Source organism: Clupea harengus, chromosome 5 (genome assembly GCF_900700415.2).
Source record: "Clupea harengus chromosome 5, Ch_v2.0.2, whole genome shotgun sequence".
In the NCBI taxonomy this organism is placed as follows: domain Eukaryota; kingdom Metazoa; phylum Chordata; class Actinopteri; order Clupeiformes; family Clupeidae; genus Clupea; species Clupea harengus.
Window position 1 is genome coordinate 2,707,046 of NC_045156.1, and position 26,738 is coordinate 2,733,783.

The window sequence follows — 26,738 nt, forward strand, 5'->3', positions numbered from 1 at the left end:
TGTGGTTTAATCATCAACGTTTCATTAAAGTTAACGTATGTCATGATTTTTCATGAAGAACTTTTCTTGGTTAGACTGATCATTTATTTTCGTTTATAAACCACTACATCTTATTTTAAATTGTAGGTTGACAAATGGCATAGGAAGAAAGGGGAAGGGAATTTTCACCTTGGGCTCACACATTCTGAAATCTTTGGTGGTTTAAAATGTATGTTATTACATTAGAGAAACATTAACATTGGTCTCAGTATTTTTGGCAATAAAATCTCACCCAACTCGCTTTGCGAGTTAAATAGTTTAAATACAATATAAGGACGTTTAGAATAGGCCTATGTGTGTAGGATACGGTGGGATAGGCCACACTCCCCAATGAAAAGGAATGAACAAACAAAACAATTAGGAAAGAAAGAAAGTAAGTAAGTAAGTAAGTGTTTCATGGTGTCGGTTTATTTAACGCTGGTCAAGTCAGCCAGACTATGTCTGTTCAGCTCAGTTTTCACTCTGATCAAAATAACTAAATGAATATCACAATTTTAAAGAGAGGAGCGCCATCTACTGAACAACATGGACAATTAATAAAACCCAGGGCCCGTAATTCCAACAAAACGTTACATTTCATTGTACATAGTAATTTGTAACAATGTAGACCATCTGAAAATCCTATTAGTTCAAAAGATTATTTCCATAGGATTCCATGTTCAGATATTCGATAGACATTCGAAAAGTCCCGGAAGCGGAAACGCGCTCTGCACGTGGTGACGAAAGGTCGCAAATTCATTCATTCGCGGCATTGAAAGCCAGAGTTGAAACGTGCTGTTGGGTTTTAACAAACATAGACACATTTATTATTTTATCAGTCTTTGCGTTTGTGCTTTTATTTCAGTTTAGGAGTTTCGGAGTCTATAAAGACATGATTAAGGATAACTGGAATATTCCCCCCAACGCACCCGCGTGCATGGAGAAACATTTAGTGTCTGCTCACTACAGAGCTGGTAAGTTATGGCATTGTCACTATAACGAAAATGTCTGAAGTTTATCCCTGGCTGAAATGTACTGTGTTATTCTGCTGACGTTTTTTTTCTCCTAAGAGTTGTGTTAACACAGGTGTTGATACCTGTTTGGGGTTCATTTTTAGACTTCTTGTTGTCCTCATGCGATGAAAGAACACGCCTTACAGTAAAAAGTAATGTAAGGGACAATCAAGTTATCTATTTAATTAACGTTAACTAGTGTCAGAGCTGTTACCAGCCTCTTTGGCGGAAATGGTCTGATAGACAGAGGTCTGAACGTACGCTACCTTGCAGCATCCATTATTGCTATCCAGTTCGTGTTTGTAGACCCGTCATGCCAGCCGTTTAATTGCCTGAAATTATCTCGTCTTTCTAAACACTTGATGCCAGATTTCTTGAGTTGCTTTCATGGAAGTGCTATTGCAAATCCGAACTATAGGCTACTACGCCCAGCCTCATCGTATTTACTCTGTTAAACATTCAAACTAATACATAAAAGACAACTCCCCAGTAGAACTCTCATGCTAACCATGTCTTTTTTTTTTCTCTCTCTTGTTGTAGATGGAGCTCTGCTTTTAGCAGCTTCCAGTCTAACTGGTAGGTCCTGGATGGGCTCCATCTGGGTGTACACCGACCCAAAGCAGGCGCCCAACGAGGGCTTCTGCAAGGCTGGGGTTCAGACTGATGCGGGGGTCACACAGGCTCAGTGGGTGTCCGAGAAAGGCATCCTGGTTGCTTCGGATTCAGGTACAGTTTACGAGGATACAGGTGGAATGCTGTCAGTAACAACCAGTTTATTACTAACTGCTTATGCTAATTGCTAACATTATGCACATATCTGTGCAAGTGGGCTATAGCTTAACTTGAGGTGTCTCTCAATGCCACGCATGATGCACCTCAAGGTGCTTTCTGTCCCTGTCTAAAAGTCCAGAATTGGGATTTTTTTTTAAATTTTACTTAGCTTCTAAATATATTGTGCTCTTCTTCACAGAATAGTTCACAGTTTATATCCGTCACATGGCAGCTTCAAACCTGACACTGAAACACACTGGTGCTTCTACTTTGTCAATGTTTACCATTCTCTGACCATTGCATTGTTACCATGACACCACAGGTGCTGTGGAATTGTGGGAGCTGGCGGAGGACGAGCGGCTGCTGGTGAACCGTTTCAGCAAGCAGGAGCATGATCACGTGGTCACCAGCATCAGCACTACAGCAGGAGGTGCTCATGCCATCAGCGGTGGCATGGACTGCAGGTTAGTGGTAGGAGTGAACCCACAGATGAGGATTAAGTATAAAACAGGGAACTCTTTCAAAGTACAATTCAGCTCCTGCTTCTCATTCAGGGAAGTTGTTTTCTGCTTTTGAAATCCCCTCTTGAGTTAAGCAGTTTCTCTACTCTTGCAGAGTTAATTACTACTAAGAGCTACATCTAATCTTTGTCTAATTAGGTGGGTCTCTCCACCAAGTTCATTGAGACTCTACTAGCAGCTGAGCTGTTGGAGTCATAAAGAGCATATACCCTGTTTGCTTAGTACATTGGTTTCTAATAGAAACTTTCTATGTATTTGACATTCATACTTGCCTTTCTGTCTTTTTTTCCTGTTTATTCATGAAGTGTCAGAATTTGGGACCTTAGCCAAGAGACAGTCATCAACACATATTTTGGTGAGATGGCATACTCTTGTTTGGTGTTTCCATACTTCTTCTGATGGCTGTATTTTATGATGGTATTATAGTTTGCTATTTAGTTTATTTGCTTGTCTATGTTCTACCTTAGCACCAGTAGTCAGGCTTTAGAAGTTTAGCTTTAGCCAGTTAGCATTGCCTATTTTGGTGCTGAGGAGTTTGTTTCCTATAAGAGGGCCTCAGTCATGCATAAATGTAGCTAATCAGTGTAGGGTGGTGCTTACTGTGTTTACTGGCCATGTGGTGTTTGCAGCTCAGGCAATTGGCCCTTCATATTTTTTTAACAGAGCACCGTGAAACAAAATTTGTTGAGATGTTGGTGGCCATTTTTACTTTACTTCCTTGGCTGAAGTAAATAGTCGCTGTAATCTGTCACTCAAATTTGTATTTGCTTCATCAGAAAGACTGGATACAGTATTCCCATAGCAAGTGTTTAGATTGACAGAGTAATGATGATAATAATAATGATGACGGTGGTGTGTAATATCACAGTAATAAACGAGAGCAGTACCTTCATGCTTAGCACTAATGTCACCTCTGTCTGCAGCCCACACCATGCCTGTCAGCTGTGTGGCCGGCTGCCCTTCAGACGAAGCCCTCCTTCTCTCCTGTGGTCAGGTGAGTGATATCTGCATCTCTTTAGATCATAGCCTGGTACTACACGGAGCAAGATGGGAGTATGCCCCCCTTTAGTGGATATTTGTTGACTTTCGCTTTCAAACCTTAACTGATCACTGTCATATCTACACTTCTAGCCACAAGGTGGTGTCTGTCATTCACTGGGATATTGGCTTAATTTATTTACTTAAAATACTATAGGCTTGAGCCCATAGACAAGTTTGGCCCATTTTAAGAAGACAAACTTGATCAAGTTTCGAGAAGTTTAAAAATGGAAACTGGAGAGGGATTAAATCTGATGTGGCTGAAAGTTTGAGCATTGTCTGTGTCTTTGGATGATCTTTGTGTCTCTCTCCTAGGATGGTCGGCTGCTTCTATGGGACCGCAGAAAACCCAAACCGGCATCTCGGCTAGGTAAACTTTTCCCATAACCAAGTAACTGGTCACATACATATAACATTATTGTTTGTTTTTCCGATTTTCAACCCTGAACTCGGCATTAGATTATGAAAGGCTTGGATCTTTCGATGGCTAATCTGCATATGGCATAGCCTTTGTCTAGTCATTAAATCCATGCAACATCAGATAACTCTCCAGTGTGTAAGGCCTATAACACCAGTCCTACTGGCTAACATCTAGTGTAGCCCTTCAAAGGCAAAGTGTTGCAGTGCCCTCTGTAGCTAGAGATGGGAAGTGCACTCTCTCCCTGACCTCATATTCATATTAATCTTTTTGTTGCAGACATAGTGGCTCCCAGCTGTTCGCCTACCACAGCAGCATGGCACCCACTCCAAAGCAGCACGATTGCCTATGGTAAGGAGCGCAGCCAACTTGGTGACAGGGAATACCCTTTGTCGTTTAATAAAAAAAAGGGGACCCCAAGTTGCACAAATCCAGAGCATTCTTCACAGAAACATGTTACTGTGCATCCATGGAATTACAGCCACTGGATTTTTTTTTATGTGTTGATATTCAGGTGATGAGCTAGGAAGGGTCACAGTGAGGGACCTGCATACATCTGAGCAAACCCAGACGCTGAACACCCACAAACGCAGGGTGACCGGCTTGGCTTTCTCCGCCCACAGGTACATTGCAACCTCCTAGACTCAGCGTTGTTTAGTCGGTACACCCAAGGTGATGCTGTTTTTAGAATGTTTTTTAGGGTTTTCTAAATGTCCCCTCTTCTTATTCGACAGTGCCCCACTGCTAGCCTCCACAAGTGATGACTGCATGGTTGCCGTGGTGAATGCAGAGCTCAGAGAAATGTGAGTCAATATTTAAAGCCCTTCCAAAACCACACTACCCTGCGTATGGCCTGTTTGTCTAGAATAAATACCTTGTGCCAGGCCTATTGCGAGAATGTAAATATCTTAAATAGAGATTACATTCCAATCTATAAAACATTTCCATTTGTTTCAGTGATTTTCATGTGCTTTTAGTTTGTTTGTCACAGTTGCATTGTTGCTTTAAATATTGCCACATAGCGATGAATACGTTGGATTTGGTTTTCTTTGCACCCCGTGTCATTCACCCTCATTGATTTATTTCCTCCCTACCACCTCTTCTCATTTTTAGTTTCAGAGACAAGAAGCACCAGGACTTTGTTCGCGGATTATGTTGGGCCACTGGCGGGTTGGACACCCTCACCACAGTGGGCTGGGACCACCAGGTTCTCCACCACAGTATCAGCCAGTCTCAACCAACCCCCCAACCCTAGAGGCAGCCAGGAAGGGGAGAGAGACGGGTAGAGGAGACATTCAGTAGAATCAGGGACTAGTTCGGGGTCCACTGAGTATTAGCTGTAAAAAAAAAAAAAAAAGAAAAAAGAAGGTAACTGGTTAACTAAATGCACTTCCCCAACAACCGCCACACCCTCCCTCCTAAGCCCTCCCCTTGGTTGAAAATAAATTTGATAGAAATGCTGATGGGAATTTGCGTGAAGAATGTCCTAGACTTTAAGACGTTTGTTTTTGTTTACCGTTGACTTCACGGCTTCCTTACTTGTGTGCCTGACCCGGGTTGGAGGTATTCTCCACTTCGCACCAGTTTCAGTCACACTTAGACACTTGAATGTGACTAGACTTTGTCATTATATTATTAAGTCCCTTTAGAAATTAACAAAACTATGTGGCCGTTAACATTACATTTAATACATGTATGCCCATAAGCAATTGTTTATTTCCAAGTCTGTCTGTCCAGTTTGTGTCTATGCATAGTCCCTGAATAGGTATTAACTTGGCTTTATAGTCTTCCTTAGCATAATTGTTCCACTGCCCACTACAAGTTGCATATTTGTTACAAGTGAAAGGAAAAAATCAAGCAGCATAGAGCTTCTGAAAGCATTGTAGTGCTTGCTCATACTTTTTCACTTGCAATCAGCAAGTGCTGATGAGCTGGGAAATTAGGCCGCGATTGGCAATACGGATAATCATCCTAACTGGCCCATGAACACATTAGCAGTCTTGACTTAATGTACGAGGCTACCTGGTGAGGCAAATTGTTGGTCAAGTAGTTAATTGGATTGTGTCGTTGAGTCAACTGTTTTGAGCATTCGTTAAAATAGCCTTTCCCTATTAGGACTAGAGTATATGTGCAGCCGTGGACAGGCATGACCTGGCTCCTGCACTCTACACCATGTTATGTAAACAACTTCTGTGAGATACCCACAACACTCACAAATGTGTTATCTCTGATAGTCTGAGCCACACAGATTTTCACCAAGAACTTTGCTCAATCGGTATCTTTGAGATGACCAAGAAACTTAAATGACGGTCATTCAGACCTAAATGCTAGCTAACTCTCCAGACGTACTCACTGTTTCTGTACAACATCATTGTTATTCATGTAGTTATTTTTTTTTAAACTTTTCTGCGGGTTTTGTTTGTTTCATGCACATCCAATACGGTCCTTCACAATGTTTTTGTACACTTATACAGTCTTTAATCTTGAGCGTATGGATGTGAGTGGAGTATGCATCATAAACTGAAATAGCTGAACATGATCACAGTTGTTAAACCTCCTATTCTCTAAGTGACACTGACCCGTATGTTAAACACTCTCTCTGTGTCTCTGAGAATGTTACTCAGTGTTGGTTATCAATTGAAATAAATATGAAAAGAAAACACCAATTGTGCTCATGCTGTCCCCTTTTAATTTGAGGTTAATGTTGTAAATATACAGGCACTGTTTATAAACATTATAAAATTATGTTAAGCAGAGTGGGACAATACAGTACCCCATAATATAGTATCCAGGCTAACAAGGCCTTTAACTCTCACATCCAAGCACGTGGCTATACAGTGTTTTGGCCGTGAGACGTGCATATTTACATTCTTACAGGCTTACAAAATCCAGTTATACATAAATGATACAGCATTATTGTAAGATGATGTGATGATGGCAGCCAAACTAAATATTACTCTTTTGTTAAAAAGCATTACATTTGCCTCCCTGCATTAGGGAATGGGTGACCAATGTTTAAACTAAATGAGAATGGGAAACTAATTCCCATCAGGTTAACTATAAATATGCATACTTCTTTAGGATGGGAATGATTTATAGTATTCAGTACTTTGAAAAAGACACATCTTAATAATTTGCACATCTTTATGTCCATAAGAATATATAACATTTCTATATCTGTACCATTTGTAGAAACATTTTGTGACCGCTCACAACTATTTTGTCAGCAGTGAAAGTAACATCAGTTTATTTGGCCATTGCATCCGTGGGTTAAAACAAGAAGGCAATATTCAATTGCTGAAGTTAACAGCCATTTTGCTCAAGGCAAGTCTGACACACTCCAAGAACTTTAGCACTTCAACAGAGGGTCGGAATGTATTTGACGCTGAAAGCACAGAAGGTTAAATAACAAAGAAAAGAAAATGCATCCTGCTATCAGCAGAATATTTGAAGGCTGAAAAATCAGGCACATTCTTGAGTTCGTTTTTCCCCCATGTCAAAATGAAAAGAGGAAAGTGCTCATGGTTGCCCATGCTCAGCATTATAAAGGCACTAGTGTGTCTCGTATCTGAGGTTTTGTACTTCAAAAGCAGTCTTGGTGGTGAAAATGGACTTCATGAATCAATTTTACTGATGGGAGTAATTGGTTGTTTTGTCCCAGGCCGTATTGTGAACGTCATACCGTAAGGCTGCTTGGATGGTCCATTACTGCAATAATACAGGAAGACAAGTGAAATTATTTTATTTGTAACATTACAAATACTTTCATTTCATACATTTACTTGACTCGTATATCAAAACAAAAACGCTACATAGACCCTTGTGAATTACACAGGATTCAGTTATGACACGGGTCTCTTTTAAAGGTTATAAAATTAGCAAAGCATTTATATATGGGACCTACCTTGTTGCTGTTTTTGATAATGCAGCTACATTTTCTGCCTTCTTCTGGGCCACTCTGGTCTCAAGCTCCCGCATATCCAGACCTCGACTCTGTGCTGGAAGTGTGGCGCCCTTAGCTTTGGGAGAAGTCTTAGGTGGGACTGGGATGACCCCTTCATCAGGCGGCATGGTGCCCCATTCATCTGTATTGTTGTCTGTCTCCTTGACTGGAACTGACAATTTTGGATCCATCTCCAGCATTTTCTTCTGCAGGATACTAAGAAGAGTAGCCTGGTTGGCAGACGTAGGCGCTGGGGGAAGATTTTGGGGAAGCTTCGGCTTGGTCTGCTGAGCTATTTTGGCTTTCAGTTCACCTGGCGATGGTGGAAGCTGGGGTGCGGTTGGCGGCTTTGGTTTTTGGGCAGTGTGAGGTCCCTTTGTGATGGGCAAAGGACTGACAGGTGGGCCCTTTGCAGGAGGTGGTGGTGGTATTGTTGCCTTTGAGGGAGGATCGGGAGGAGGTGTGCTAGGGGGGCCCTCCCCATCCTCGGGATCTGAGTTGGCAAACTCTGGAGGGGGAGGAATAAAAGGAATGCTCAAGTCCTCTCCTTTTTCCTGATCACGAGCACAGGATAAGGCTGGAGCTGGGTTGTTAACCTGATTTTCTAGAACTTTCTTTTTAACATTAATAGGGGAAGAGGATGGTGCTGTGGAGGGTACAGGGAGCTTTGGTTCTTGCTTAGCAACCAGGGTTCTCTCCTGTAATGGGGTGACCTGGGCTGGAGCTTGAGGCTTTACAGCAACTGCTGGCTGAACAGAGAGATCAGGTTTCTCCACAGGAAGTCTCTCTTGTGACGTTAGTGACGAGGATGAGGAGGTCTTGGGGATTACTGTGAAAGAGTTGGGTTTCAATTCGCTGGGCTGAATAGTTGCCCTGACAGGAAGCTCAACAGATCGGCTGCTCTTGGTGCTATTCTCACGGGACAAAGATGAGCGTTGCCGATCTCGTTCCTTAGCAGCCATCAGTAGGGCCAAGGGGGAAGCAACACCTTCCCTTGTCCCTGAACTCTCGTTTGCTTTGAGGTTGTGTAATTTGCGGGTGAGTAAAGGGCTGTACTGGTGGGGTTTTCCTTGAGAACCCCCCAGTACCTTTGTCTGGCTTGTTTCTTGTGGGGCAGGGGCAGCTGGCACTTTTTGTAATTTTGGGGAAACTTTAGGAGGTGTCGCTGCCGGATTTGGAGGGGTTGAAATGGGATTTGGAGGTGTTTGAGTTTTTGGTGCGCTGGAAGACACAGCGTTAGGTTGGCCTGGTAAGGTGGCGGTCATATTATCTTTGAGGTCCTTCAGATCCTTATCCAGAGTGTTGGAGCTTCCCCTGCGAGCTGGCTTAGCTGGAGGCAGTGGTGTCTGAGCTGGGCTTGCCGTGGTGGAGCCATTGACATGGACCCGGAAGGAGTCACCTGACGAATCCTCCAGAAGGAGGATTGACTTGGGTCTCACATCTCTGTCAATGCCTCCACTCAGGAGAGTGGTCTTGGGTATGCTGTAGACCTTGGCTGTGTTCTGAGGATTGAAGCTTGAAGGCACAGCAGTAGCACTATCAATGTTTGCCATGGAGGACATCCGGACAGGCTTTGGCGGGGGTGCCTTTTGGGGCCCGGAAGGCTGTTGTTTTACCACTGGTGGTGGAGGTGGAGTGAATTTTGGGCAGTCAGGAACAACTGGAGGATGATTCAGAGGTGTGGAGATGGGCAAGGAAGCTTTGACGCTGTTAGTACTGGATGTGTCAGAGGGGGGCTTTGGAGGGGGCATTGGTGGGGGCTTCAGAGAAGTAAGGTCAATGTCCTGGGATTGTGCAACTGTTGGAGGTTTGGGAGCAGGCATGGGTGGAGGTTGGAGTGAAGCCAGTTCTGGTGGGACCTCAAAGTCTCCGAATACAAGTGGGGCAGAGACAAACTTTGGTGAAGGTGGGATAAATTGGGGTGGAGGTGGTGGAGGTGCCACTGACGGCGGTGGAGGGATAAGTATTTCACCTTCATCGTCAGGAACAACAATCAATCCACCATTGTGAAGTTGCTGGGTGCTTCCTGTAAAGGGAGAGAAATAGCCAAAATATATACTTGGTAAGGTAAATAAACACACAAGATTACCATTTAAAGGGTGCAAGTCACACATCAAGGAAGTGAAAACATATCCCTGTCAACACAATGGAAACAAGACTAGACAAGCGCCCTGTACACTTTAGTGTATGATCCCTTAGCTTTTTTCATTGGAGAGTTATGTGAGGCCAGTGCCAAGATTAGATTTTAACTTGAGAATTAGCTTCCTGTTATTATGGTTACTGAGCTGTGGAGCTCCCTCACGGATATAGAAAGGTGCTTATAAGCAACCCATTACAATGATTTTGAACTAAACTTGCGATGGACATGATATTTCTAATATTCTCTCAATTACAAAGATTTCATTGTGGCCAACAATGGTAGGGTAGACATCAGTCAATCAATCAATCTGATCACACAGAGAGACACGGATCACACAGAGGCGCACCACTATCAAAGATAACACAAATTGCTATGTTCTTTAGGAACTATGGTTGACAATTCTCTCTGGTTTCAATATATGCTGCATTTGAAACCATATGTGAAACAAAGTCTTTAAGAGTGTAGCCATAGAGACAATGTTTACACTTAGTTTAATCAATAATCATAGTATAGAATTCCCCAGCCAGTCTGGTCAATCTTAAATACCTATTGTACACTACAGGTAGCAAATGTTTCATCATCCTAATTCACCCTTCAGCTTTATTTGGTTAACACTTTAAACAATCATTCGCATGACCTCTATATTCTTATGTCTGTGCATTTCTTTTCTTGTTCCTCTAGCATAAATTATCTGTCAGATCTCTTTCTTTGGCAGTCAATTGATTCAGTGGGGCTGAAAGTAGGGATAGATACTGCTGGGTTTCTATTTTATTGATTTGCTTTTGAGGAGGTGTGAGCTGACCTGTTCCATTTGTCTTTGGCCCGTTCAGGAAAGGAAGGAGAGGCACTTTTGGAGTTGGAACAGCAAAGCCTTGCGCGGTGTCTGAGAACTGTGGGGTGAAGCAGTACAAAGGCATCAGTAGATTGTTTACATTTTTGTCTGTTGGACACTTACACCATGTTAAATATTGGCAGAAAAGGTAGACGGGCAGGAAAAGAGAGAGAGCATTAGAGATGATGCCACTCCTGGTTATTGTTTTGCCAGTGAGGTGGTGCTGAATAGTTCTTGGTAAGACGTTTTGTGAACATGCAGTGGACAAACCTGTTTCCTGTACAGTTCTAAACTCTTTATGCAGGGAGCGGAAGGGACATTATGCTCCCACACACCAGTGTAATGTTTTTCCACACATATTTTACATATTAATCAAATGGCTATACACATGGCCATAATAGCTAGTCTTACATCATCATCATGAAATCATGATAATTAACACATCACAGACCGTGTGACAGAACCACACCTAACCAAACCTGACAACAAAACAAATCTATACTGAAATAATACAGGATACTTGTCCACACCCATCAGGGTTTGTTTTGATGACAATTAAGCATACCTCCTTGTCTTGCTATTTTTGAATCCAATGGGGTAGGCCAAGGCCTAGTGAGGCTAGCAGGCTATGGAGCCATGTTGTCATAGCGATATCACCATTGCCAATAGTGCATTAAGTTGGGAATCTGAGGTTAAGAAGTCCTTAGACCCATTTGGCTTGCCGGTATGTAAGAAATTCAGTTTTGGAGTTTTGGGCCTTTTGTTTTTTTCCTACATAGCAGAATATTTCCCCATTCTCACCTCTGCTCTGCCACAGAGTAATTGTTACATTCCAAATGTTATCCATAATGAAGTTTTCTTTGCTTTCCCATTGGAAACCATTAGCCAGCTGCACCCTTCAAATTTCAGTGCACCTGATTCTTCACCTTGTCATACCTCTCATCAAATGATGTGGACACACCTCAGGCTTCGTAAGCCAGTCAGTCTGGTGATTTTTATGCATGAACAGGTTTGTGTGAAGAAGCAACAGTGTTATCCATGTGATCGCATACACACCTGCCTGAAAAAAAGCTGTACCTGTTTAATTTGCATGTTATTTGTGTACACAACCCCATTATAAGTGTCCTTGTGCTGTGAAGTTCCTGGTCATTTCAGATGAAGTGAAACCAAGAAATCAAAGGTTCTGAATGCCAACCTGTTCTGATTTAACCTCCAGTGCTGCTGACATTTAAACAGTGATGGACTGCCGAGGTACTGGAGTTAAACCCTAAGGCAAACGCACCTGACTAAAGAAACCTGCAGACCTTATGCAACTGGCCATATCTAAAGGCCATCGGGTGAGGACTAGAAGGCAGGCGAAATTGAATCGGCAGCCTTCGCTGTCCATCACTGTCAGTCTTTTCCTCATCAGCTTAGACTAAGACATATTTCTCTCTGTCAGCTTCCGTCATACACACAGTGAAAGTCAGAGGGGTCCTACCCTTCTATGCTAGGTGTGTCATATGTCAGGTATGCAGAAGGAGCGTCGCTACAGAAAGAGAAACGAACAGCGAGAGAGACAGAAATGGAAAAGGTTTGTCATCTGTGCTTGAGAGAGAACCATGCATTGTCAAAACATGTGGTCTTAAATGATTTGATTACATTCAGTTAAACATTACTCAAATCATTTATCAACAAGAAATTCTCAACAAAATGTTTTACAAAAACAAATAACTACGATCACTGCAATCCGAGCTTTGCCAGCTGAAGCAGGGAGAAACTCCCCCATAAAGGAATAAACCCTGACACACAACCAAGCTCAACAAGTGAACGAGGGAACCTGTGTGGTGTTAAACCAGGAGAATGAGGCAAGTGAAGAGAAGTGAAAAGGAGAGAAACAAGGGGACTAAATGTACACACAGCAATGGTACATAGAGGTCTGAATGGGGATACAGCTGTCATTCTTGCACTTTGTTCCTCGAGCATCTAATCACCTAACACGCTGCCTTGTTATGCAGTAACTTAATCTCCATAGTAACAGGCTTTCTATTACTACCCCATTCACCTATCACAGTGGAGTAACTTAATCTCCATACTACATAGTAATAGGCTTTCTATTACTACCCCTTTCACCTATCACAGTGCCGCATAACCACTTGTCACACTGAACAGTAAACAAAAAGGAGCTCTGTATAGAAGACTAAAAGGTTCTTCACCAATAATTAGTGAAAACCCAGCACTGAAACAGGTGCTGGAAGGCACCCGAGATCACAACACAAAGATCATTGATCACAGAAACACCCTTCATTGGGCAAGAAAGAGGATGGCCACAGACGACAAAGGGCACATTGAAGGGAAAATTCAAATTCGGATTCAAAGATGGAGCCGGATGCAGGTGGAGGGTGAAGCCTTGAAGCAATGCTGCATTTTGCATTGTAACCTACCTTGTCTTAAAACAATCAACCAGTTGTTTTAAACATTCACTAGTATCACTCACAAGTAATACAATACAAACATAAAGCATGGCATTTTGCTGTGTGTGGACTGACATATAATTAGAAAAGCAAGTTAATTAAGTTAAGTTTGATACATACCGTGTGTGCGTTCAAGTAATTTACTGTGGGTCTAGATCGCACTTTAGCTGTGCCTGATTCTGGAATTGCAGAAGAGTCTAAGACCAACTCCAAATGTTCTGAAAGAGGGAGAACATATTGTGTATGTCATTAACATTTCATTTAGTGCCCTCAACCAAACAGAACGCAATGTTGATGCACGTAATCTTCAAGGGCATATGTAAACATTCATCACAGCTTATGCAGTAAAAGTAACTTGAACCATTAACTTATTCCTTTGTAATGCACTTTCATACAGCTGGGGTGTCAAAAGACATCATCACAAAGACTAGTCTGGCCTTATTCATTGATAACGTACTGATTATATGCTGTATATCACTTGGAAACTGATTCCGTAATAAAGACATAGATTTAAAAAAAAGCATGACTTGGTTAAGGATGAAATAAAGACGACTGAAAGCCTACATTTTGATGTAGAATAAGAAAGCCATGAACACAAAGATTGTCAACACTGCTGCCCTTTCTATCTGCCCTTGAGCAGAGCTATTCATTTGAAGGAGTCAGTCCTTCGCCAATCAGGAACCACAAAACAACTGCAACATGATAAACACTGCCCTACTGCTGTCCTTCGACCTCTTTGATCTTCAGATGCACCACATAAACATGGACAGACTTCATGGTTTAAATTATGTGTTTTGAAAAGTTCAGATGTACTGATTTCTTTCTTTGTCTTTATTTTTTATAGTTTAGTACATAGTTTCTGTCTTTCAAAGTTTCTGAACATTGGTACACGTAGTTGTTCAGTAGACTGATGAGTTTATACTATAATTATATAGCATCTCTTTTTGCTGTTACATGTCAACGCTGTTTCATTTCTGTGGGTTGTTGGAACTCTAGTGATTTGGAACTAGGTTTGTCCTCTACTCAATGTGGTTAAGCAAACCAGCGAGTGCAGAACATATTTCACCCATATGTCAACACCATGAATAGTTTCTCTGTAGATACCTTGATAGCTATCTTTGTTAGTTGACCAAACCAACGTTTTGCATATTTGGTAGTGGTGGTACAACTTGCCTGATATAGTTTATACGTGCATAGGCCTACTAAATAAACATATTTGGACAAATGGGGAAAAGCTAATCAAGACAAAACAAGTATTAAAATACAAATCCTCAACGTTTAATTTCTTCTGATGCCCTTTTAGTTATTTTTGAGGAGGAGGTGATTACGAACAACAGTTTAATTTTGTTCCAATTAAGGAACATCACTCATCCCTGCTGTAATTGTCTGGATCATATTTGCATGCTAATGCAAATATTTTGTCAAGTGGCGAAGAGGATTCAAAAGATTTGCATTGGAATACAGACTAGGCTACCCCATGTTTCTACAACGATTTTGATAGGTTGTCAGCGTATAATACTGATCTCGTATAACAAAGCAACGCCGACTGACACTGGTTCAACAAATAGATGCAGAAGTAAAATTACACTGTTCGTAAACACATTTTAAAATAATTATATCGTACCCAAACTATAGCATATCTGTTATATAAAGCCATGTGGTAGATAGTAGCCGACCTTTAGGCTTTTGACCTATATTGATCCGGGATCTCTTCTAATATTTCGTCTACGTCGCCACGGTATCTACAATTAAAATACTACAGGCTTTTTATTAGACAGTAAAAGTTGTACCATACGAAGTTCCTGTCTCGCCATCTGTGATGTTTGAAACAAGTTGTGGGACCCGCTGTGTCCTAACTGGATTCCCCCACTTGGAGCGCTGAATTCTTAAACCTGTCACTTTCTCAGGAGCGAAGGTCGAGCTCATTGACACAACGACAGTCTTTGGTATTTTGTACTTTTTAGGCTAGGTGAAAAAGCGATATAAAGTGGTAAAAGAATAAATGACAAGGACAGCGGCACTTACCCATTCCCCCGTCCTTCATTTGGCCGGCGTTGGAGTCGAAGAGGGATGGACTCTTTCGACTCAAAAATCCTTTCTTCATTTTTTTGTGGTGTATTAGCCTGCTTCAGAAGAATTATTAGTGCATCAATGTATCATGAGCGCCCATGTTACAATATGCGCACACTTATTGGGACATGGTAAAAACACTTCTCCTCTTGTGTGAAATATGTTCAATTTCGTGGAATAAAATGGCCTCCCGCCTCCGCCTCCTCCCCCTGTTATAGCCTCCCTCCTTTGTGAGTCGACAGGTGAGGCAAACAAACTCAACGCCTTCAGAGCGCAAGAAACATTCCAGTTTTCCTGCCAACTTGGAACACACCTTTCTTAACAATTACCCAGTTCTGTATCCATGGAGGCAACATATCAATATCGCTGTCAAACTCCCACTTCGACATGATGACTTTAAAAACTTTACACTGTTTGACTAAATAGCCTGGACCAAAATAGCCCATTTGAAAGTTGTGTAAATTATACACATAGCTCTACATATGTCATATTACATGTTTGAGTTATAAATGGCATGCAGGTACTCTGCAAATCATAAAATAAAGAAGAGACAACTATTCTAGAAAAGCTGAGAATAAGACAAGAGAAGAGTGAGTCTCCCTGTAATAGTCTGAAAGATATATCTTCTTACTCAGTACTTAATATGTGTTGTTCTTTAGTAAAGGATACGAACGACTCAATTAGCCTTCAATTCATTTGACTGCAGCTATTCCAGGCTATTTAGTCGAACAGTGTAAAGTTTTTAAAGTCATCACGTCGAAGTGGGAGTTTAGAATAAAAATACTAGAACAAACATCCACCTAGATTCAACTTTGCACCCAGAATCCTTAACCTAAATAAGTTCTCACCAGCAAACATTTCTCAAAACATAGGCTTCTCACATTTCAACTTTCCCATCGACATAGCCTATTGTCACTATACCTGCTCAATAACTTGCCATGTTTAGGCTTTTGATCTGGTCTAGGAGACAGTAACCTAGCTTGTCAACCTTGAACTTTAAACTGAAATAAAGTAAGTTTAAATATGTGCCTCCATCCTTAATACCCAGGCATAATAATGAAGTACATTGTTTTATAATAAGATAAGTATAGTGCAGTTTGAAATATAGTAGGTCTTGGTCTCTTTACCTTATTAACAGCAGTCAAGAATGTATATTTGCAGTGTGTATATATATAGTAGGTAAGGTATAGTATATAAGTTAGGTAGGTTGAGGTTTTAGATAACATATATATATGTATATGTATATATAGTATGTGTGTGTGTGTGTGTGTGTGTGTGTGTGTGTGTGTGTGTATGTATAACAATACACCTAGTTTGTCATTACAAATTAAAGCATATTTCATTATACCTAAAGTAGTTTAAAACATAATTTAAATTGTGTTGCTTTAAAATATTTATTTCAAAAACTGTATTAATGTACATTTAAAAATATGTTTATAAACTCCCTAAAGTGTGGTTTGGGTCACTAGGCCAACTGACAGACATGAGTTGGGGGGGATTCAGATAAGAAGATCAGGCTTCCTCTATGTGCAGATTTGCGCCATGTAGGTGCACTGACAGGATTTGGGTCACAGGGAAAACCTGTTGATTTACTCTTATTCTCTGGTGTGATCCATTAAGTCCCTGTGATGTTCAGAAAAGCTACCAGAAGGTCAAAGGTTAGCTTCTTAAGAGATGTGTTAGTGTCCATAATTAAAGAGAAAGGTGAGGTTGTATTCAGAAGAACAATTTCTTAATGTATGCTATGAATACACACAACAACACCAGATTTCACATTTCATTAAAAAGAAACAGGGAATTCAGAGATGCATTTTCACATGCCTCATTATCAGACAGAGACACAGAGAGAGAGAGAGAGAGAGAGAGAGAGAGAGAGAGGTTGTCATACAAAGTTGCACAGATAAACTAGGAATGAAAGAAGTACCCTGATTAATGTGTCTTCTATCTTCCATCTACTTCCTTACATACATTCCTAATATTATATTACAGCAGCTACAGCTATCAAAGTAAAGCAAATAAAAAACAAACAGTTAGATTAAACTAAAATAAGTGAATAAGTTATTAATTAAGTATTCAAATTGTATTTCAGTTTTTAATAAAGTACTACATTTGAATATGTGTCACACAGGTTAAGAAAGCACGCCTACTCCCCAGGCAAAATCAATTGAACTAAAATGTAGTCCCTTATCTGAAGCAGCAGCGACATTTGCATTGGGCAAACAGTGTACAAAATGAGACAAATTACTGTTTATTCGGTTTCTTCACATTCTGTTAGCAATGATTTAAAACACACTTTTCTGATACTCAGATAAGGTTTGATGATTTGCATAGACAGCCATGGAATGCACTGATAAGTCTTCCTTTTTAGTGTCTCTTCTGTCCTCAAGTCTTTCTCACGCTGATGAAGTGACTCAGAGCAACATTGTTCAATACTTCCCCAGATGTAAACACTTCCACCAATCTGGTGCCTTCCTACAGTCGTCCTGGAGACGGAATGCAGACTGGTAAGTCCTGTTCCGCTGTACTGTAGGTGGTCACCATGTCAACCACACAAGTGAATAATGTGTAGAATGTGCAAGCAGGTGAACCTCGGGAAGCATTCACTGATCTCTTGGGCTGATCTTGGAATGACATGCAATCCGATCCTCAGCTCTTTTGCATGACAGGGCTGCCAGAGATTTTTCAAGGATGCTCTCAGTGAAACAGCTCTTAAAAAGCCAGCCAAGCATCAAGCTTCCTCATTGTTGTGCAGATTAACTATTCATTGCCTATGCTGAATCTTGCGGTTTAGCCTTGAAATTGTAAATTTTGCTGTTGTTAATGAATTCTTTGAATCATAAATTCCTCCTGTTCCTATATGGAGCCCCTTAAATGTCTCATCCTTAAACCTCATAGACGAGTCATCAACCCTGAACTTGGTATTGAAAATGCATCTCACACCGAATTGGTCTGGGTGATTTTCACATATTCTCAGTATGTTTATATAGGCCCACACATTTATCTGACAATGGTACTTGCGATTGAATGAGCTGACATCTTTATTCCCCTTATCAGCTGTCCCTCAGAAGACTGAGGGGAGATTAATATTATATGTTTGCACTTACTCCATAGACTAACACTGAGTTTGCTAAATGTGGACGTACACAAAGAAGAGAATTACAGAAGAACAGAATAAATTAGCTAGTCTTTTTGATACCTAACATGGTTATGATATGTCGTATGTGAATGTTTCCCATAAAACAATAATAAGGTGCATTTAGTTTGGTCCTCCAGCAAAAAGACCTTTTGGTTTTTGGTAATGAGAACCACTCATTATTCACAATGCCACAATGCTTGTAGCCTACTTTCTTATTATCTTTGAACCTAGGGGCAACAGACTAATATCTTAACTGTACTGTGAAACAACCGGAAAAAAAACAAACATATGTATATTATATTTGTTCAGGTTTATTTATGTGTTGTACATGTATATGAGCTGTCTTTAAATACTAGTCAGAAATTGATCCAAAGTTTCAAAAGCTAGACAACTCCAGATGAATTTCACACTCTAAGAATCATACTTTCAAACATGCTAAATTAATTGCAATAATGAGATATGTGTTTAAATTGTTATGGAAATTTGATTGTAATTCAGCATTCTATGACACATTTCCCATTGTGATGTCATAACCCAACCATGGATATAAACAACATTGTGGAAAATGTTTCAGACAGGGGCTTAGACAAAGAAAGTGTGTCAGGTTTTTGAGGGGTGGCCAAAGGTTGGGGTAACACACACAGCTTTCTGGCAGGTTTCCTCTGCACTTGTCCACCATTCTTACTGTTGCCATGGAGATGACACCGTGTGGAGAAGCTTGTAAGAGGTCTAAGGTAAAGTATGACTGTTTTTAAGTTCTTAGAGCGGGAACCTGAGTAATCAGAGATTACTCTCTCAGAGAGTGGATGTACAGGCAGGTGGGGAGGTTCAGTTTATTAGGCATTAAGAGGGGTGAGCCCCTGATTACCTTTGAATAACAACAATACAGATGTTCGGTTGGTAGTCCTATAATCTGGAATACAATTCAGATACATTGCATTAACCTTTCCACAAAGCAATTTAGAACAGATTTTGATAATAGTAATTGTTCTCTGCCAAAACTGAGGTCTTAATGTTTTTGAAGTTATGATGACCTAAAGAGGTAGACATGATTTCAACATGCCTTTTCAGCATGCTTTAAAAATGAACATGGTCAGCTAAGGAAAATGGATTCCAAATTCACATTTCAGATACAAATAGGTTGTACAGCAAGTATAGCATAGGTTGTAACAGCAATTACAGATAGTCTCTTAAGCTTATGTTAACCACAAACATCTATACCCTATCGAATACATCAAAACCTCACTGTCATTTATTTTTTTCAATAACAAAGGGAAGCAGCCACCAGTGAGTGCCAAACTGCACTATAAAACATAGTACAATACACTCATGGAGTTGTAATGAAAGAAAACAAAATACTGAACAATCCATTACTGAATGTCATCAGGTCTGCGATTGATGCCTGTTTACGAAGCCTCTCCATTACTCAGTATTCACTCAGACAACAATAGAGTTTGTTTTACTCCCCCCAGACACCAATGAACCCACTGAAGACCATCATACCCGTCAATGCCAGCAAAAACAAAGTGGTGGACAAGCAGCTGGACCTGCTGCTCTTTTCCTGGTGCCAGAGCCAGCGAATGCAGGCTCAACTGCCCCCCTCCGACCTCGACGAGGAGCCACAAACAGCTGCCACCTCTCATGTCAGGGAGCCACAGTCAACACTGACCAACATCCGCGCCAACTCCCTCATCCCCTTCTACACCGCAATAAAGCCCACCTGTGGCTACCGCTTCTCGAGGGACACTGACCATAGGCACAAGCTCATTGGTATTCCTGCCAGCAACCCTGTCATGTGGAGAAATAACATCTCACCTACACCAGCACATCAAAAATCTGCCCCAAAATAAAGTCACCAAGTTGATCTATATTATGTGTGTCTTTTTCCATGGCCTGACCAATTGTGTGAATGATTGATTAAGTTCACAATTCTGACTCAATCTATACTTTCTACTGGCCCTGCTGAAAAGGTGTAAAATAATGACCGGGTTGATGCTCTTGGCTGTATGTCCTTGTGTTTATGTACACCACGTTATGGATTACTTCTTTAATACATGTCAGGAGTGCTGTGACGTTTATTTTTGCATTAGTGTTGCATTAGTGCGATTAGCGCTCGCACGTAGTTCTTATTGGTCGATGCAAGGATTCCCTCTCATCAGGACATCAGCACGTCTCGACAGTTCGGTCACACCGTCAGGAGTTGTCTCCCTGAGATGTGTTCAGCCGAGGGATGTTATCTAGTCCTTTTTGTGGGAGATTTTGATTTTTTTTTCTTTCTTTTAAAGTATTCCCACCACATTCGTGTCAAAGGAGAATAACAAAATATGGGGAATACCGAGAGTTCGTTGGACGAGCTCTATGCAATCGAAAGTCATCAGTGGTACAGAAAATTTATGACGGAATGTCCGTCAGGACTTCTTACTTATTATGAATTCAAGCAGTTCTTTGGATTGAAAAATTTGTCAGAGAGTTCCAACGCGTACATCCAATCGATGTTCTCAACTTTCGACATGAATGACGTAAGGATACATTATTTCCTACTTTGTACAACAGATTATTTGGGGTCTTGAGTTTACCCTAAATATGTAGCGCGTGTGTTATATTTTATGTAATTACTTGATAATGGTAAGGCACAGTGTGAACTTCTATCAAATGCAATTTTTATGTTCTATATATTTAAAATCTTCAAGCTGTTTCTATGCAGACGTTAATTTGGCTTCTTGTCTATTTTTCTTTCATAAAAAAACAAAACATAATATCGCAATATTGTCGAAGTCAATCAGACTTTCTTGAACCTGAGCAATCAAGACTATTTAGCAGCAATGGGTTAAATCTAACTGTACGTAAACATTCTGATTTCCCAGTCCTGACATGACTCAGGTGGATGGCGTTTCCTCACGTAGCACGAAACAACTCACAGGTTGAGCTTAGAGGATAGGGGATAAGTGACTCGTGGCTAACGATGTAAATTTGGCTCAACCTGCCATATGACAACCGTGCCGAGGAGCAGCAGCTTGTGCGCCTACTCGATTTATGATTTAGATTAGAAACTACAACAGCCGTCTGCCTGTTATGTGTATGTCTGTTTGAAGGATTTTATTAATCTTATTTAGTTTGGGTTAGACGCACTTTCACAGATACTTCTCAGCTACGAGAAGATCTCAGATGCTAATCTGTTTTGATGCACATAAACAATATGGCCTATGTACATTGTATAGGCTGTCTTAAGGCATTGGTAAAAGTATTTTAGTGTGGGTATAACATGTTTTCCAATTGTGACAGTCCCATGTTATTCATAAATCACAAAACAAATTCAGTCAAAAGTATCTGTCAGACTACAAACCACAATGTGTTTAAAATTATTTTTGTCTTGATGCAATGTAGTTGCCTACACAATACCCAGAGCATACTTTAGGTTAATCTACAATGTGCACTATATGTTTCATGTGTTTTCATTCAGTGTGTGAGAGTATTTTTCTACATATCTCTGTATGCTATTTTCGGTGACGGAAATTGTAGTTATTTATTCCCATTATATACATATACTCAAACACTTTGAGTCATTGTTAACACTAATCCTTTGTGTCATCGCTTGTACAAATCTGGTTTGGGGACAATGCAAGAATGTAATCAAAATTGCAGTCTACACCACAGAATTGAAGTCTACAGATACAGTATTGGGCACTTTTTTAGTCCTGACACAATTGTACAATATTTTGCTGTAGATAGGACATAGTTCCATAAGTGTTGGGTTATGTATGGGGGTAATCTAGCTCATAAAGACCATGGGCAACAGTTTGCTAAGCCAATAAGTTGTTTGGCCTAAAAGACAGGTCATGGATGAGTCTTATCCTGCTAATTTACTGACTTAAAAACTCTTGGCCGGATGTCAAAGCAGACCACCGCGTCTTATCTTTGACAGTGACAGGATTTAGTTTTGCCATTAAAGGTATCAGGTGTGCTGCACAACAGATCACATGCATATGTAGAATTCTGGTTAAAATTGTTTTTGAAGTTTGGGGCTCAATAAATTACATTTTGAGCGTTAATTTGTTTTATTTGATTACATCACTAATGGAAAAAGGTTATCATAGGAGTTGTGTTGTTGACCTCTGCACACAAACAGAGAGAGACCAATGAGCTTGCTTCAGACATAAGGGTAGTTTTGGCAAAGTCAACCAGCTTTGTGCCTTTTTTGCGCCATGCAGGATGGCTTCATGGACTTCATGGAGTATGTAGCAGCACTGAGTCTGGTGCTGAAAGGGGGCGTTCAGCAGAAGCTACGCTGGTACTTCAAATTATATGATGTTGATGGCAGCGGATGCATTGATCGGGATGAACTGCACCTCATCATTAGGGTAAGGCTGGTCTTGTTCTTTGCATTTATCTATTTATGTTGCATTTGCTTTTTTGAAATGCCTTCATTTAACAGCAGGATAGGAAACCAGGTTTTTAGAGGTAAAGGAAAAAGAGAAAGGAACAACAGAAAACTGATACTGTCAACAAAGACTTTAGGTATGAGGAAGGGTCTTGACATAGACTCTCAAAGAAACGGTTTGACATCAATAGTTATACCTTGGAGACGAATAGGCCTTCACTTTCTGGTTGGCTGGCAGGTGTCCCGATATTTCTTCATAATGGGACACCTATGAAGTAGATCAGGTAAAAAAGTTGAATCACTGTTCTATATCAATACTCTGGAAGCTTTGAGTGGTAACCAACCGTAGTAAATAGCCTAATGCTTGATTGAAAAGCTATCCATTGATAGAGTCTACTTGAGAGAGGCTACTCCGTTGTCAGGCAAGCTAATAGACTAAATAAATGTATTCTCTCATTTTGCCAAGTGGCGTAAACAGTAGGAATTCTGTGGTTAAATAACATGTTATCTGGAAAACTGGCAAGATAGCGAGCATAGAATCAGAAAAGCTAAAGGATTTGGGCTTAGAAACAATGGAATCAATTGTAACCAAGCAAACTATTCAACGTTATTCTGGTCCATGTCCATGACAAGTAGCACTACAAGCCAAACAGGTGGGCTTCCTTTTAAACTGAACCAAATGTTTCCTTCGTGGGCTAAATACATGCCTAAATACACGTGTGGCAGGATTGCGGCCTTCAAGGTGTCCTGTTATATGAAAATATTGGACGAGTTGGAGGCAAAGAACTCTGCCAAGACGGCGGCCTTTATCCCTTAATTAATTTATAACAGGAACATGTAACATTAGAACGTAAGCCTACACTATAACTTTTTATTACATTTATTGGTATTTATTGATTTTACACAAACAAAATTATGGAAAAAACAGAACAGATGTGGGTGTATTTGCTCCATTTGACTTTATTGATTTATTGATTAACTGTGTAATGGCTACTCAAGTCTGATGGAATGGTACAGTCCTTTGTTTACATTCATCAAGACTTTTGATGGCGATATGTAGCAAGGATATAAACCAACAAGCCAACATAGGCTACTCATAGACTATAGAGGACAATGGGCTATTTATATTAAAAAATACCATGTCACTCTACAGTGCACTCTAGTGATCAAATCAAACTGGTACATTGAGTAGAGTATTGTTTTTGACTGCATCTCCCGGTACTTTTACATTATCTTAGTCTTTATTTACTAACAGAAATTAACTGATGAAGATAAATTAGGTGTTGGGACAGTAAATCTGAGTTTGAGTATCAAGGTTGTGCAAAATTCATAAATTGTTGAATCGTAATAATAATCGATATGGCAGAAGACAAATATAGTAAAACATATTTTTTAAGGCATTCAGAATAGTCACACAAGAGAAAGAGAGAGAGAGATTGTGTAAAGTTGCGTATTCATACATTTTGTGCTAAAACTAGGCTAAACACCATATAGAGGGAAGATTTTCATCTTGTGAGGTCACCCTTTATTGTGTTGCTCCATTATAAAAGGGCCTTGACAGCCACCTCAATTTTCCTAACACAATGTGCCTTGGATTTAGGTGAGGATGTTTTTCAGTGCAGCTATTTTCAGGTATAGCCTACTTAAACACTGTACATACAGGCCTAGTGTAGTACAGTGGCAATAGCAAGGCAGAGGTTGAAACAGGCAAGGACATTTTGTCATATTCCAATGGGAGATTACTTTTTAGAAAGGAGAGAAAATTGAGCTTTTGCTTTCTGAATCCCCTGGTTGAAGTACTCACCATGTTTTGCAATATGAGGAAGATTTGCATAGTTCTAAAATGGTGAAAGACACAGTTTGAACTGAAGTTCACCTATAAAGACCAGTTCCCCTTTGTAAAGGATTCTGGGAAATTCTGTGTTCTTCGACCACAATCCACAAAGTGAAGGTTTAAATATGACATGTAATGGTTTAATCTATACACAAAACTTACTGTTAGAAGAAATTAAATTGTATTCACAGAAGTAGCCAGTTTAATATGTTGTGTGTGCGTGTGTGTGTGTGTGTGTGTGTGTGTGTGTGTGTGTGTGTGTGTGTGTGTAGGTGTGTTTACATTTCTTTCATTTTCAAATCCTTTGTGCCTTATTATCACTAACAATTCTGCACCCTATTTCCACTGCAGTTGGAAATACACTTACATTTAACAACTGAAGTTGAGCTCTCAACCGCTCACGATGGTACTTGAGTATCAGTACATTAGTGTCAGTATCTCAATCCCATCTATCTCTTCTCTTTTCTTTCTTATCTCAGTCTATCCATGCCATCAGTGGGACAGATTACGAGATGTCTGATGAGGACTTCACTAACATGGTGTTTGACAAAATTGACATCAATGGCGATGGTAAGTATGTTTATCTCGTCAGAATTGACAGCTTCCTCTTTAGTTTTTTTTACTTTATTGTGCCAGTCTTGTTGTTTTCCCCAGTCAGCTGTTTTGTCCTCAGTCCTCAACGTGTGAAAATTGCCACTGTTTGAATTAAATAATCTCATTTAATCAATCAGCTAAATGCAGGGATTAGTGTGGCTAGGTGCCTGAAAAAGAGTTACTAGGTTCTCTTCACCGTCTGGCCTGAATCCATTCCAAAAATAGTAAGAAAAAGATCCTCGCCAGATCCTCTTTTGTAATACATGATCTTTGTTTGTACGTGTGTACATGCTTATTTACTCATCACACTATGAACTTGATTGAAAATGAAAACTCCCTTAAAATGAAGATTTAACAGCTTCACTGTATAGTAGAAGCTCCTGGTTGTTTGTGTGTGTTTGTGTGTGTGCGTGTGTTTGATCATGTGTGTTAAAAACATTTTTGTACTTTTATATTTGTATACTTTTTTGTTGTATACATTTAAATTCATCTCTCTCTCTCTCTCTCTCTCCATCTGTTTGTCTGTGTGGTTTTGTTTTTCTAAGGTGAACTTTCTTATGAGGAGTTCATGGAGGGCATCCAGAGTGACGAGAAGCTTCTGGAGAGATTCACCCAGAGTCTGGATCTCTCTCACATCGTCACCAAGATCCATGGGGATATTATGGCAAAAACATAGACCATACAGCCCAATGGATCAAGAGAGTGCCAAAAATAGCCAAAGCTATAGAGCAGCCTAGAGAAAGAGAGAGAGAGAGAGAGAGATAGATATATAGAGAGAGAGAGAGAGAGAGAGAGAGAGAATAAAAAATTGTTTAAAGGGGGCAAATAAGGTTTGAGTGAATTAACCAAATTGGTGAACAGCACATTTTATGTATGAATTAACTGGTGTTAGGAATGGTCTTGGTTCACAGTTAATGCTTGGTTTCCACTAGTTGTCAAAATATGGTCAAGAAACACAGCTGGGATCAGGCAAAGATGGATCCTTTTTAGAGAGCTGTTGACATAAGTATCGACAAAATAAATCAAACCTATAATGCGTGTTTTCTCTTATGCATTACCGTATGAAACAGGTTCAAATAACGATCAAAACACTACAACACCCACATCCACGCATGAACAGACTCAATAATCTTTAAATATTCACTGCAAAGAAGATGCCCCTTTAAATTATCAGCATTGAAAGCCATTGAAAGTGCACTTAGTTCTGCTGAAGTTGTACACAGTTGAAATTGTGAAATTGTGAAGTTACATCGGACATTACAGTGGAGGTTTTGCAGGCCTACCTTGTTTATATTGACAAGTGGCTGTTTGAGATCATAGTTTTTCTTGAATATGTAAATATTATTTATACCTGGTCAACACTTTCAAAGAATAAATTACTTTTTTTTGATGATTTATTTTGAGATCATGTAATGTTTTGGGGTTTTTCGAAATAAATGTGCTTTATATGAAAACATGTGCAAGTCTCTTTTGTGATGTATGAGTGATGTATTCTGATGGAGTTTATATCCTGATTCCTGGGGTCCTGCACACTCGCATGCTTGCCGTTTCAGTTTCTGCCCTGGGCAGTTTCAGGGCG

At 40.2% G+C, this 26,738-nt stretch overlaps 3 protein-coding genes across 3 annotated transcripts; 2 read left to right on the forward strand and 1 right to left on the reverse strand.

Annotated features, from left to right (window-relative positions):
• The first annotated feature begins 761 nt into the window (after nt 1-761).
• On the forward strand, nt 762-6,445 carry wdr77 (WD repeat domain 77). Its single transcript, XM_012827798.3, has 10 exons — nt 762-992; nt 1,572-1,757; nt 2,125-2,266; nt 2,629-2,678; nt 3,247-3,317; nt 3,677-3,731; nt 4,059-4,130; nt 4,294-4,402; nt 4,514-4,582; nt 4,893-6,445. The coding sequence occupies exons 1-10, from the start codon at nt 911-913 to the stop codon at nt 5,032-5,034; spliced, it is 978 nt and encodes a 325-aa protein (XP_012683252.1). The 5' UTR covers nt 762-910; the 3' UTR covers nt 5,035-6,445.
• LOC105900111 (uncharacterized protein C6orf132) lies at nt 6,446-15,430 on the reverse strand. Its single transcript, XM_031567312.2, has 5 exons — nt 15,173-15,430; nt 13,268-13,365; nt 10,665-10,752; nt 7,684-9,748; nt 6,446-7,487 (listed from the first exon to the last, which is right to left on the reverse strand). The coding sequence occupies exons 1-5, from the start codon at nt 15,249-15,251 to the stop codon at nt 7,394-7,396; spliced, it is 2,424 nt and encodes an 807-aa protein (XP_031423172.1). The 5' UTR covers nt 15,252-15,430; the 3' UTR covers nt 6,446-7,393.
• A 4,910-nt stretch (nt 15,431-20,340) lies between these two features.
• Nucleotides 20,341-26,576, forward strand: LOC105900122 (guanylyl cyclase-activating protein 1). The gene is made up of 4 exons (XM_012827378.3): nt 20,341-20,872; nt 22,562-22,711; nt 25,045-25,135; nt 25,705-26,576. Exons 1-4 carry the CDS (start codon nt 20,678-20,680, stop codon nt 25,833-25,835), a joined length of 567 nt encoding a protein of 188 aa, XP_012682832.1. The 5' UTR covers nt 20,341-20,677; the 3' UTR covers nt 25,836-26,576.
• Nucleotides 26,577-26,738: the final 162 nt, after the last annotated feature.

Excerpts from the sequence above, each read along its gene's own strand:
- wdr77 (XM_012827798.3), top strand. The coding sequence starts at position 911 with ATGATTAAGGATAACTGGAATATTCCCCCCAACGCACCCGCGTGCATG. Across the intron at positions 1,758-2,124 it reads CCTGGTTGCTTCGGATTCAG|GTGCTGTGGAATTGTGGGAG; the intron begins GTACAGTTTACG and ends ATGACACCACAG. Across the intron at positions 4,131-4,293 it reads AAGCAGCACGATTGCCTATG|GTGATGAGCTAGGAAGGGTC; the intron begins GTAAGGAGCGCA and ends GTTGATATTCAG.
- LOC105900111 (XM_031567312.2), bottom strand. The coding sequence starts at position 15,251 with ATGAAGAAAGGATTTTTGAGTCGAAAGAGTCCATCCCTCTTCGACTCC. Across the intron at positions 13,366-15,172 it reads AATGAAGGACGGGGGAATGG|AACATTTGGAGTTGGTCTTA; the intron begins GTAAGTGCCGCT and ends TCCCTCTTTCAG. Across the intron at positions 9,749-10,664 it reads GCCAAAGACAAATGGAACAG|GAAGCACCCAGCAACTTCAC; the intron begins GTCAGCTCACAC and ends CTCCCTTTACAG.
- LOC105900122 (XM_012827378.3), top strand. The coding sequence starts at position 20,678 with ATGGGGAATACCGAGAGTTCGTTGGACGAGCTCTATGCAATCGAAAGT. Across the intron at positions 20,873-22,561 it reads CAACTTTCGACATGAATGAC|GATGGCTTCATGGACTTCAT; the intron begins GTAAGGATACAT and ends TGCGCCATGCAG. Across the intron at positions 25,136-25,704 it reads AATTGACATCAATGGCGATG|GTGAACTTTCTTATGAGGAG; the intron begins GTAAGTATGTTT and ends TGTTTTTCTAAG.